The 14,039-nt window shown below is 42.7% G+C and overlaps 1 protein-coding gene across 2 annotated transcripts in view; it reads right to left on the reverse strand.

Annotated features, from left to right (window-relative positions):
* Positions 1 to 322: 322 nt before the first annotated feature.
* Positions 323 to 14,039, reverse strand: part of rangap1b (Ran GTPase activating protein 1b) — a 63,678-nt gene continuing 49,961 nt past the window's right edge. For both annotated transcript variants that reach the window (XM_068019429.1, XM_068019428.1), the window contains exons 15-16: positions 10,167 to 10,288; positions 323 to 3,124 (exon numbers count right to left, since the gene is read on the reverse strand). In XM_068019429.1, the coding sequence (XP_067875530.1) occupies positions 3,055 to 3,124; positions 10,167 to 10,288 (192 nt within the window). In that variant the 3' untranslated portion in view covers positions 323 to 3,054. The remainder of the gene's footprint in view (positions 3,125 to 10,166; positions 10,289 to 14,039) is intronic.

The following is a 14,039-nucleotide window of genomic DNA, read 5'->3' on the forward strand; positions in this document are numbered from 1 at the left end:
TTGGATTCTCGCACAAGCAGAATCAATTTCTCTACTTCTACCCTTTGATAATTAGAAAAACCTTTAAAAAGAGTCCCAGACTGTTCAGTCATTCCCAATAGTTATGATCTCCCGGTTCTTGTAATTTTTATACTTTTGCCAGTGCTTCTAGATCCTTTATACAATGGAGACATTTTGTAAAGCATTGGATGAAGTGTTTACATAGGAGTATAGCAACCAAGTCTTAGACTGTCTACCATTGCTGGGTTTTTTCTAACCGGGCAATATGTACACAACATTCAGAAGCCGTTATCAGTATAGTCAGAAAAGGAGGAAGAAATACTTGCATTGATGTGGCATCTTTATCATGATCAAAACAGCTCATAGCAGTTCACACAAATGAATCTTGCTGAAGCAGTGACATGGAAACAGTGACATGACATTCTACACCAGTTACATCCCATAAATATCAATTAGACAAACAGCCAGTTAATCTGCTTTTGGTGTTATTGGTTGAGGGAATAATGTTGATCAAAATACCGGGATAATTCCCTGTTCCTCAATTAGAACCATAGGATCAATAACATCCATCTGGACAGGCTAGCAAGCCCTCAGGTTAATGCCATACAATAACTGTGCCTCTGATAATGCAGCACTCCTTCAGTGCTGTATGCAAGTAGCAACCTAGATATTGAATTCAATCCCCAATGTGGGGATCAACTCAATGTTCTAATCCAGAGCTGCCGTAAACTAGGGTCTCGGAGTAGCATCGGAGCTAGCGTGGGAGTTAATTGTCCATCTTTAAAGCTGTAGATTGTGTGCAGCAGAAGCAGGCCAGGGAAATGGAATAAAAGACTGCAGACTAAATGTAAGCACTGCTCCCTCTCAACCCAAAAACTATGAGTGCAGCAGGACCTGAGAGTTTCTGCAATCTAAAATAAGTCTAGAATAGGCTCGATGGCCCATATGGTCTACTCTTGCTCCAATTTCTTATTTCTTGTGTTAAAGACCAATAAAGCTTGCAAATGACCTGTTGTCATCAGACAACTCCAGTACAATTCAACATCCTGATCTTTTAGGTACAGTCATACTGGTAACGTGCCTTAGGCTGCAGGTACACAGTGCAGACTGTAATTTAAAGGGGATGAACACTGTACCTGTGCACCCGACAGAGGCATACGTGTGCACCCGCATTACCGCTCAGGCTGAGTTAAGAAGGTGAGAAGTGTTAGTTCTCTGTGGGAGTGCTGCTCTCCTAGTCCCCAACAGCAATATAAAAGCATTCTGATCTTCCCAAGCTGCTGTTTATGTCATTGGAAATTTCCAAACACCACCCCAACTTTTCATCAACAAGGCCTACATTACAAAAGAGCTCAATTGAGACAGTTCTCAATACTGGAAACACTGGATAAGGGTTCTCAATATTTACTAGTGTGCATCAATATTCAGGAACCGAAAGCAGATTGGAAGTTTTATTGCCCAGTGGTTTTATTGTATGGGCAATCCAAATGTACTACATGAGGCAGTATTTCTATGTTTCTTCAAAATCTGGTATAAGATTCACCCCACACCTTCCTCTAGGTTAGTGGCAGTGAGCTTTTCCATAGCTGCTCTCAAATCACCTCTGATCAAGATGTACAGTTCACGAGGCTCATTTTTTATCCTCCATTTTGAAGACTAAAAGCATCTCCCTTTTCAAAAGGTGCACTAGAATATGTTAATCTAGTACAAGAAGCCTCTGGTTCTTGCTTATTTCTTATCCTATTTGTGTCTTTTTCCCTGCTCTCCAGCAGGCAGCGATTCTTGGGAGGACATGGTTCCACAAGAGTCTGCAGATTCTTGTACCTCACCTAAGTGGCATTCTTGGGTAAGTTTAGGCAGCTAATGCTGGCGAGTTATTCAACCACAGACAGCATTACAGATGATTCTGATTCTGTCCTCATCAGACCTTCATGCACATATTCCAGCAGGACTCGAGAAATCAAGAATGGGAACCCTAACTGATTTCCTTGATCTATCCCTGAGGGTGCTGAGGCCAATGCAACATCTCTACAATCTCTCCATGCCCCCACATCTACGTGACTCAGCAAAGACCAGGGACGGAACATGCGATACCTTGGTCTGTACTGCTCAGTCACAAGGACGATGCCTTCGATCAACTAGTCCATTTGGAGGAACTATTGGTTTTTAATTATTTCCCTTTTTTTTGTTGGGGGGGGGGGGGGGGGTGGGAAGAAAGAAAAAAAGAGATGGAAGTAGTGCCAACTACACAGGCCAAAGCCTTTGTTTCTCCACAGAGAAAATCCTTCACTGGGACTGTGAGGGGCAGGAGGATAAGGGACATGTTCTTGCAGCAGCAAACAAGCCCTTTCCAGCAGTTGATTGAGGCAGGAATAAGTAAGTAAACTATTTTGTACTATAAACTGTATTAGCATGCACAGGTATACAAATTTGGAAGAACTTCATAAAGTCATCTACTCTGAGGTGTGTACACAAATAAAATACCATCAAAACATTTCAGAAATAGGATTGAGGTATCAGCCTGTAGCCTTTTCAATATAATGTTTGTCTTTCTCTCCATGTCAGCTGGCTGAGACATGAAGATACATAATGTGAAAAATGTCCACTTAATTTTAGAAAGCATCACGAGTTTGAATAAAGGGCTACAATTTAAGCTAAAGCACACACTCAGTTGTTCAGAGCCATGGAAATTTGGCTATTCTCCACACTCTCCCTCTCCCCACCATAAGAGGCTAAGGAGATGACTCATCAATAGCCTGTAAATCCTTTTTTTAATCGCAGTCACTAAAATCTGGTTCCAATTTTGCTTTCTCTTGCAAGCAGCGGAGAAGAATCTGGAGATACCTCTGGCCAGAGCCTGCTGCAAATTGTCAAGAGGCCAGGGGTGCAAATTGAGTTAAAGCAAAGATCCAGTCTGTAGTATGAAGAAAGTGAAACGCTCAGCACTGTGCAGCCTGAGGGCATTCTGCAGCGGTTCCTCAGTAATGCATGGATATTCCCTACAGTTCTGCGTCCTTCGCTCTTTGCACAAGCTCCCACATCACAGGGATCATATTAAAGATTCTTCATAGTCTCCAATAAAGTGTATTTGGCATTTTGGCAGGAGTCAAAAGCACGATTTTGCCTATATTAAAAGAAAAAGTAAATGAGATTAAAGCAACATTGCTAGAAAGAACAGAAGTAAGAATCTAGAATCAAATAGCACACAAGGCAGTCATTCGGCCTACTGCACCTGTCCAATTGGTCCCACTCCCGAACTAGCCCTGAAAATTTTTCCCCTTTCAAGTATTTTTCCAATTCCCTTTTGTAAGTTATTACTGAACCAACAGTGGTCCGGCAGCACCACTACTGACCGAGCTGGCAGAGTCCTAAACGACATAGCTGCTAGACTGGGTCTACGGCAGGTGGTGAGGGAACCAACAAGGAAAAACATACTTGACCTCATCCTCACCAATCTGCCAGCTGCAGATGCATTTGTCCATGGCGGTATTAGTAGGAGTGAGCATCGCACAGTCCTTGTGGAGACGAAGACCCGTCTTCACATTGAGGATATTCTCCACTGTGTTGTGTGGCACTACTACCGTGCTAAATAGCATAGATTTTGAACAGATCTAGCAATGCAAAATTGGGCATCCATTAGGTGCTGTGGACTATCAGCAGCAGAATTATACTTAACCACAATCTGTAACCTCATGGCCCAGCATATCCCCGACTCTACTATCACGATCAAGCCGGGGGATGAAGGAGCACCAGGCATACCTCAAAATGAGGCGCTAACCTGGTGAAGCTACAACCTAGGGCAACTTGTATGCTAAACAGCGCAAGCAGCATGCGATAGACACAACCAACGTATCAGATCTAAACTCTACAGACCTGCCACATCAAGTCGTGAATGGTGGTGGACAATTAAACTAACAGGAGGAGGTGGCTCCACAAATATTCCCACCCTCAATGATGGGGGAACCCAGCATATCAGTGTAAAAGATAAGGGTGAAGCATTTGCAACAATCTTCAGCTAGAAATGCCGAGTGGATGATCCATCGCAGCCTCCTCCTGTAGTTCCCAGCGTCACAGGTGCCAGTATTCAGCCAATTCCATTCACTACACATGATATCAAGAAATGACTGAAGGCATCGGATACTGCGACAGGCCCTGACAACATTCCGACAATAGTACTGTCATTAACAATGCTATCAAGCTGCACTTCCTTAGCAATAACCTGCTCAGTGACACTTACTTTGGATTCTGCCAGGACCACTCAGCTCCTGAAGACCTGTGCTCCAGAACTTGCCATGCCCTTAGCCAAGCTGTTCTAGTACAGCTACAACACTGGCATCTACCCAGCAATGTGGAAAATTGCCCAGTTATATCCTGTACACAAAAAGCAGGACAAATCCAACCTAGCCAATTACCACCCCATCAGGCTACTCTTGATCAGCAAAGCAATGGAAGGTGTAGTCGACAGTGCTATCAAGCAGCACTTGCTTAGAAATAACCTGCTCAGTGACGCTCACTTTGGGTTCCGCCAGGGCCATTCAGCTCCTGACCTCATTACAGCCTTGGTTCAAACATGGACAAAAGAGCTGAACTCAAGAGGTGAGGTGAGAGTGACTGCCCTTGATATCAAGGCAGCATTTCACCGGGTATTGCATCAAGGAGCGCTCGCAAAACTGGAGTCAATGGGAATCAGGGGGAAAACTCTCCGCTGGTTGGAATCATACCTAGCGCAAAGGAAGATGGTTGTGATTGTTTGAGGTCAATCATCTCATCTCCAGGACATCGCTGCAGGAGCTGCTCAGGGTAGCGTCCTAGGTCCAACCATCTTCAGCTGCTTCATCAATGACCTTCCTTCAATCATAAGGTCAGAAGTGGGGATATTTGCTAATGATTGCACCATGTTCAGCACCATTCGCGACTCCTCAGATACTGAAGCAGTCAGTGTAGAAATGCAGCAAGACCTGGACAATATCCAGGCTTGGGCTGATAAGTGTCAGGCCATGACCATCTCCAATAAGAGAGAATCTAACCATCTACCCTTGACATTCAATGGCATATGATTGCTGAATCCCCCACTAACATCCTGGGGTTACCATTGACCAGAAACTGAACTGGAGTAGCCATATAAATACCGTGACTACAACAGCAGGTCAGAGGCTAGGAATCCTGTGGTGAGTAACTCACCTCCTGACTCCCCAAAGCCTGTCCACCATCTACAAGGCACAAGTCAGGAGTGTGATGGAATACTCTCCACTTACCTGGATGGGTGCAGCTCCAACAACACTCAAGAAGCTCGACACCACCCAGGATAAAACAACCTGCTGATTTGCACCCCATCCACAAACATTCACTCCCTCCACCACCGACACACAGTGGCAGCAGTGTGTACCATCTACAAGATGCACTGCAGCAACGTACCAAGGTTACTCAGGTAGCACCTTCCAAACCCGCAACCTCTACCACCTAGAAAGACAAGGGCAGCAGATGCATGGGACAACCACCTGCAAGTTCCCCTCCAAGTCACACACCATCCTGACTTGGAACTATATCGCCGTTCCTTCACCATCGCTGGGTCAAAGTCCTGGAACTCCCTTCCTAACAGCACAGTGGGTGTACCTACCTCACATGGTCTGCATCAGTTCAAGAAGGTAGCTCACCACCACCTTTTCATGGGCAGTTAGGGATGGGCAATAAATGCTGGCCTGGCCAGCGACATTTACATCACATGAAAGAATAAAATAATTTTGCACCGCCCTTTCAACAGCACATTCCAGATCACAACTCGCTGCATAATTATTTTTCCCCCTCATGTCACCTGTGGTTCTTTTGTCAATCACCTTAAATCTGTGTCCTCTGGTTACCGACTCTTCTGTCACTGGGACCATATCTCACTGATTCCATCCATACCCTTCATTGGCAACACCTCTACACAATCTCCCCTTAAACTTCTTTGCTCTATGGAGAACAACCCTTGTTTATCTAGGTAACTGATGTCCCTCATCCCTGGTAATATTTTAGTAAATTTCCTCTGCAACCTCTCCAAGGTCTTGACATCCTTCCTAAAGTGCGGTGTTCAGAATTGGCCACAATACTCCAGCTGGGGCCGACCCAGCATTTTATAAATATTGCACTCTACACCTCTATTTATTTACACAATGATCCTGTATGTCATTTCAACAGCTTTCTCAATTTGTCCTGCCACGTTCAAAGACTTGTGAAGTTACATCACTAAGATTCTCTGTTCTTGTACCCCATTTGAAATTGTACCATTCAGCTTATGCTGGCTCTCCATTTTCTGAACAAAACTAATCATTTCACACTACTCTGCATTGAATTTCATCTACCACGTATCTGCCCATTTCACAAGTCTGTCTCTATCCTCCTGAAGTCTGTTCATATCCTCCTCGCTCTACTACATTTCTGAACTTTGTGCCATCGGTAAACTTTGTAATTATGCCCTGTGCACCAAAGTCCAGATCATCATATATCAAAAAGAGCAGTGGTCCTAGTACTGACCCCGGGGGAAATACCACTGCATACTGCACTCTAGTATGAACAACAATTGCTCATCACCACTGTTTGCTGTCACAATTTCATATCCATGCAGCCACTGTCCTTTAATACCCTTCAAATTTGCAACAAAGTCTATTATGTACTACTTTATCTCACACTTTTCAAAAGTCCATTTACACAACATTAACCGCACTGCTCTCATCAACACTTTCTATTCAATCAAGCTAGTCAAACACTACTTTCCTTTACCAAATCTGTGCTGGCTGTCATTTATTAATTTATATTTTCCCAGATTAATGTCTCAAAGATTCCCCACCATCAATGTTCGGCTGACTGGCCTGTAGTTGTGAGATTAATCCGTCTCCCCATTTTTGAACAGGGGTGTAAGCATTTGCAACAAGTAGTACACAGGAATAGAAATAATTAGAGATACAAACTATTAGAATTGCTGGATCTCTTGCATCATTGCTAGTAGTCATATGGTACTGGGTTCAGTAGCATACTGGTTACGTTAGTAATCCAGAGTCCTCGACTAATGCTCTAGAGACACAAGTTCAAATCCCATCACGACAGGTGGGGAATTTAAATTCAGTTAATTAAATAAAGCTGGAATAAAAAGCTAGTATCAGTACCGGTAGCTATGAAACCACTAAATTGTCATAAAAATCGAACTGCTTCTCTAATGTCCTTTAAGGAAGGAAATCTGCCATCCTTTCCCAGTCTAGACTATATGTAACATCAGACCCACAGCAATAAGGTTGGCTCTTAACCAGCCTCCGAAATGGTAATATTAAACGGCTATGAGAAAGTCAAAGAAGAATCCTACATCACATGGACTGCAGCAGTTCAAGAAAGCAGCTCAGCACCACATTCTCAAGAGCAGTTAAGGATGGGAAACAAATGCTGGCTTTGCCATCAACACCCACATCCCATAAACAAATTTTTTTTAAAAAATTATAGATCAGAGCAAATACACAAAACATTAAAATAAAAATAATTTGCATTCCTGACCTGGAGAGTAGTCAAGGACTGAAACAGTTGCCAAACAGTAACAATTACCCTCTTATTGACCCAGAGAGGTGTCTATATATTGGGAGAATATGTTGTGCATTTCATGGCATGGCGCACCTCAATTTATAAACAGCGCTTCTTCCAGCTCAGCATAAAGTCATTTATGATTTATGGCAGAAAAGGAGGCCATTCAGCCCATCGAGTCTATGTTGGCTCTCCGCAGAGCAATCCAATCGTCCCACTCCACCGCTCAATCCCTGCAGCCCTGTAAGGTTTTCCTTCAAATGCCCATCCAATTTTCTTCTGAAATAATTGATTGTCTCTGCTTCCACCACCCTCGTGGGCAGAGAGTTCCAGGTCATTACCACTCGCTCTATAAAAAAGTTCTTCCGTCACATTCCCCCTGCATCTCTTGTCCAATACCTTCAATCTGTGCCCTCTCGTCCTTGTACCATTTGTTAATGGGAACAGTTTTTCCTGGTCTAACTTACCTAAGCCTGCCATAATCTTGTATACCTTTATCAAATCTCCCCTCAATCTCCTTTGCTCCTAAGCTTTTCCAACCTAGCCTTGTAACTAAAACCCCTATCCCTGGAGCCACTCTGGTAAATCTCCTCTGCAACCTCTCAAGGACCCTCATATCCTTCGTAAAGTATGGCGATCAGAACTAGATGCAATACTCTAGTTGGGACCTAACCAGAGCTTTATAAGCTTCAGCACAACTTCCCTGCTTTTGTACTCTATGTCTCTTCTTATGAAGCCCAAAATCCCATATACTTTGCTAACCACTCTCTCAATATGTCCTGCCACCTTCAAAGATCAATATTCATGCACCCCCAGGTCCCTCTGATCCTGCATATTCTTTAGAACTGCACTATTAAGTCTATATTGCCTCACCCTATTCCATCTGCTAAAATGCATCACTTCACATTTAGAAACATAGAATGGTTACAGCACAGGAGGCTCTTCAGCCAGTCGTGTCCATCCCGGCTCTCTGGAAGAGCAACTCACCTAATTCCACTCCCCATTTTTTCCCCATAGCTTTGCAAGTTTTTTCTCTTCAGATAATTATCCAATTCTCTTTTGAAAGCCACAACTGAATCTGCCTCCACCACACTCCCAGACAGTGCATTCCAGATAATAACCACGCACTGTGTAAAGTTTTTCCTCCTGTCGCCATGGCTTCTTTTACCAATCACCTTAAATTGGTGTTGTCTGGTTCTCGACCCCTCCGCCAACAGGAACAGTTTCTCCCTATCTACTCTGTCCAGACCTCTCATGATTTTGAGCACCTCTATCACATTTCCTCTTAATCTTCTCTTCCCCAAAGAGAACAGCAGCAGAACAGCCCCAGCTTCTCCAATCTATTCACATAACTGAAGTTCCTCATCGCTGGTACCATTCCCGTGAATCCTTTCAGCACCCCCTCCACTGTCTTCACATCCCTCACAAAGTGTCAGTATTAAATTCCATTTGCCACATGTCTGCCCATTCTGCGACCCTATATCCTGTTGCAGTCAGTTCGCATCATGCTCACTGTTTGTCACTCCTCCAAATTTGCACAATTATACAGAGCTACTGTTTATTCAGGGAAAGGGCCACGAGTAAAGGTCTACTCAATAAATTGCTGGAAATTGTGAAATACATAACTGTCCACAAAACTAACTTTCAAAGTATTATCCAAAATGCAATGTGAATTACTAATAAAATGGTCAGTTTTAAAACTTTTCCATGGTCACTGTGATGCACAAGCACTTGACTTCCGTGTTTGTGATGTGATAATTAAATCCAATTGTTGGCTTATTGAACGTGCGTATACTTGGCATGACGCACAGTACAGGTGACATCAGTCTGATTGAAAACAATATATGACATTGATTTAGGCATTAGTGAAACTAACCTGAAGATGATGGATAAATCAAAAAAAGCAAAACACATTATAGCTCAGGATCATGTGAAGCACATCCCAGTAAGCATAAATGTGCACTTCTGTTCTTTGGAGGCAATATATTATCTCCAAACAATAAAGTGTATTTTATGAATATAGCTATGAAATACCCCCAAATTTTTCTATTTATGCTATGACAGACAGGTAAAAAGTGTTTAATTTCTCCATGATTTAAGCAGACCTCTAATCATGAGTAATGCTGCAAGGACATCAGCTGGTATGAAATAAAAGTGGAAATTTACACCCCTGACGTACTGAGCCGTACAGACCTGTAGAGTTCAGGCTCCATTACCAGTTTTTGGTGGGTTAGTTGCCATCAGGGGAGTAGTTGGAAGCGCTACACTTGGGTAGTTGCAGTTGGGTGAACAAAAGGGTGGGAAGGTAATCAGCCATGGCTCCTGCTTCCTAGTGTGCATATGGATATTGGGTGCAGCCAGGATCCGCTAGGTGCAATGCCCTCCATGGCACAATAGTCTAACACACATTGTCCAGGCTTACTCATGAAGATTGGCCATCTTTTGAAACACTGAGGGCAGCTAGAGCTCTTGGAACCATATCCCTGCATGGATTGCTTTCTGGCTGTACTTTGGCACACAAGACTGTTGACATTAAGAGAAACTGACAGGTTCACTGTACTGCAAGTATCATTGAAAGAAAGCAAAACACTGGTGAGGTAAAGAGGAAAATCTTTGCTTACTTAGTAATGAACGCACTGAGGATGGGAATCACAGACCGTGGAAAGTAGTTCTTCTGAATCACTTGCTTAAGAACTGTCAGAGGTCCAATTAGGTTACTGACCACTTTAATCTTTTCTTCACTCTGGAAAATGCACAACAAAAAAACGCAGCATTTAAAGAGACAACATCATGGTAGGATGCAGTACAGAAACCATTTGTTCCATGGCACCGCTCCATAATTAAGGAGCATTGGAAGATAATGGCCAGAGCCTCCGCAATTTCCATCCTGTAACTACTGTTGTGACTGAGGTAGGAGGACTGCACTGTTTTTTCTAGTCCCATTTCTCCACAGGTTACAAAATATATTTTTTAAATGTTTACCCAGTTACCAATACGGTCAATCATATACTCTTTTTTTAATCTCAGAATAGAATACACCAACCAGGCTTCTTTAATAAATAACAAAATTATCAGATTATAAAAACAAGAATTATTCAGTAATGAAGCAAAGCATTAACAGACTGAAATATGAAAGTTCCCTTTTGAAACACGCCACACACAAACTCACACACACTGAAAAAAAGAAATTCTCTCTGCAGAGCTCTGTTACAAAAAAAAGACAAAAAAATACTTTGGCCAAATACTTGCTAATTCTTGAAGAAAAAAAGATAGGGAAAGATGTCAGTTGTTTCTTTTGATCTGGCATCCAAGTACACATAGACAGTTCACTGCGATCTTTTCTGGAGCAGTTCTTTTCAGGTGGCGTTGAGAATTAATCTGGCAGGTTTTTCCAGCTTCTCAGGAGAAATGTGGTATCAAGGGTTTCGGTTATCACACTGAATACGCAGGGTTTTTTCAAGCAACAGGAAGAGAGAGATGAGTTGGGTGTTTTTTCCTTGGCAGGCTGATCTTCAACTGTCTTCAAAACAGTTCACACCCCAACTGAACTGCAAACAATATCCAAACCCCAAACAGAAAGTCAACCTCCTGACCTCCATAAGCCTTGACATGTGGTTTCTCTGTAAACATCTCCCCTTAGTCCAAGGTTCCTGTTGTTTATTTATCTTAAGGCAGGTGATTGCCAGTAAAGGTTGTTTTTCGCACTCCTTGATTCTTCCAGTAATTGTTTTCAGCCAAGTGTCCTTTCAATTACCCCAGTGAAAAAAAAGTCCAGCATTTCTTCAGACTTCCAAATTAATCCATTTCCACAATTTTAATATGAGTCCTTAAAAACATTTTTAAAAATTAGAAGCAATCTCATAACACTACTTCTCTCCGTTACCCAGGAAGCATGCCATCTGGACCTGGTGACTTTCCTGCTTTCAGTACTGCCAATTTTTGATTACCCCCTCTATATTTAGATTTATTCTATGCAATAATCAGCAGTACCCCCTCTTTTACTGCAGTATTAGCAGCATCTTCTCCACTGAAGACCAATATGGTATTAATTAATTAATTATATTTATTTATTTAGAGATACAGCACTGAAACAGGCCATTTGGCCCACTGAGTCTGTGCCGACCATCAACCACCCATTTATACTAATCCTACATTAATCCCATATTTACTACCACATCCCCACCATTCTCCTACCACCTACCTATACTAGGGGCAATTTATAATGGCCAATTTACCTATCAACCTGCAAGTCTTTGGCTGTGGGAGGAAACCGGAGCACCCGGCGAAAACCCACGTGGTCACAGGGAGAACTTGCATACTCCGCACAGGCAGTACCCAGAATCGAACCCGGGTCGCTGGAGCTGTGAGGCTGCGGTGCTAACCACTGCGCCACTGTGCCTCAGTGTGCCTTCCGCCTCTAAGATCTCCTTTTATGTCCTCAATCGATCCCACCCTTCCTTTGACTATCATTTTACTACCTATGTTTATAAAAGACTTTTGCGTTCTTTTATGTTTGCAGCTAATCTATTCTCAGACTCTCTTTTTGCCCCTCTTATTCCCTTTTTAGATTACCTTTTATTCAGTTTGGTTTTCTACTGTATTATGAACCTGTCAGAGCAGTGGGAGGAATTCAAGGAGACAGCAAGAGTTCAGAACAAATATGTTCCAAGAAAAAAGGTGTTTTCCAAATTTAGATCTCCCTGGAAGTCAAAGAGCATACAAAGCAGGATAAGGCAAAAAAAGGGAAACTTACGTCAGGTACCAAGAGATCAATACTGTAGAAAGCTAAGAGGAGTATAGAAAGTTCAGGGATGAAATTAAAAAGGAAAGTAGGAAAGCAAAAAGAGAGTGCATAATTTAATATTGGCAAGTAAAATCAAGAAAAACCCAAAGATGTTTTATAAATACATAAGAGAGGAAACAGCTGGGCTGATGTGTGTGGAGGAGGAAGGCGTGAGTACGGTCTTAATGAATACTTTGTGTCAGTTTTCACAAAAAAAGGGAGATGAAGCAGACATTGTAGTTAGAGGAGTGTGAAATATTCAATTGGATAAACTGAGGGGGGAAATATTAGGGGGTTTAGCATCTTTGAAAGTCGATAAATTGCCACACCCAGATGAAATGCATCCCAGGGTGCAAAGAAAAGCAAGGGAAGAAATAGCGGAGGCTCTCACCATCATATGCCAATCCTCCCTGGCTATAAGCGTGATGCCAGAGGACAGCTAGCCTCATATCATTGTTTAAAAGGTGCGGACGGGATAGACTGAGAAATTACAGACCAGTCAGCCTAAACTCGATGGTGGGCAAATTATAGGAAAAAAATGGAGGTACAGTACAAATCATTTAGATAGACATGTATTAATCAAGGAAAGTCAGCATGGATTTGTCAAGGGAAGGTCGTGTCTGACTAACTTGACTTAGTTTTTCTGAGGAGGGAACAAGGAGGGTCGATGAGGGTAGCACATATGATGCAGCCTACACAGATTTTTGCCAAGGCCCTACATGGCAGAAAAGTAAAAGACCATGGGATCCATGAGAAAATGGCAAGTTGAATCCAAAATTGGCTCAGTGGCATAAAGCAAACTATAATGGTTGACATAAAAACAAGAAATGCTGGAACCACTCAGCAGGTCTGGCAGCATCTGTGAAAAGAGAAGCAGAGTTAAAGTTTCGGGTCAGTGACCCTTCTTCGGAACTGACAAATATTAGAAAAGTCACAGGTTATAAGCAAGTGAGGTGGGGGTGGGGCAAGAGATAACAAAGGAGGTCTAGATTGGACCAGGCCACATAGCTGACCAAAAGGTCACAGAGCAAAGGCAAACAATATGTTAATGGTGTGTTGAAAGACAAAGCATTAGTACAGATTAGGTGTTAATACACTGAATATTGAACAGCAGCAAATCTGAAAAAAAAACAGTGGGTAAGCAAACTGAACAAACTAAGATGAAATGAAATAAATGCAAAAAAAAAGATTGTAAAAAATGTAAAAATGTAAAAAAAAAAAGGAAGAAAAAATAACTAAAAATGAAAGTAAAATGGGGGGCCCGTCATGCTCTGAAATTATTGAACTCAATGTTCAGTCTGGCAGGCTGTAGTGTGCCTAATCGGTAGATGAGATGCTGTTCCTCGAGCTTGCGTTGATGTTCACTGGAACACTGCAGCAATCCCAGGACAGAGATGTGAGCATGAGAGCAGGGGGGGAAGTGTTGAAATGGCAAGCAACTGGAAGCTCAGGGTCCTGCTTGCGGACTGAGCGGAGATGTTCCGCAAAGCGGTCACCCAGTCTGTGCTTGGTCTCCCCAGTGTAGAGGAGACCACACTGTGAGCAGCGAATACAGTATACTACATTGAAAGAAGTACAAGTAAATCGCTGCTTCACCTGAAAGGAGTGTTTGGGGTCTGGGACAGTGAGGAGAGAGGAGGTAAATGGGCAGGTATTACACCTCCTGCGATTGCAGGGGAAGGTGCCATGGGACGGGGACGAGGTGGTGGGG

This window comes from Heterodontus francisci, chromosome 41 (genome assembly GCF_036365525.1).
Source record: "Heterodontus francisci isolate sHetFra1 chromosome 41, sHetFra1.hap1, whole genome shotgun sequence".
Lineage (NCBI taxonomy): Eukaryota > Metazoa > Chordata > Chondrichthyes > Heterodontiformes > Heterodontidae > Heterodontus > Heterodontus francisci.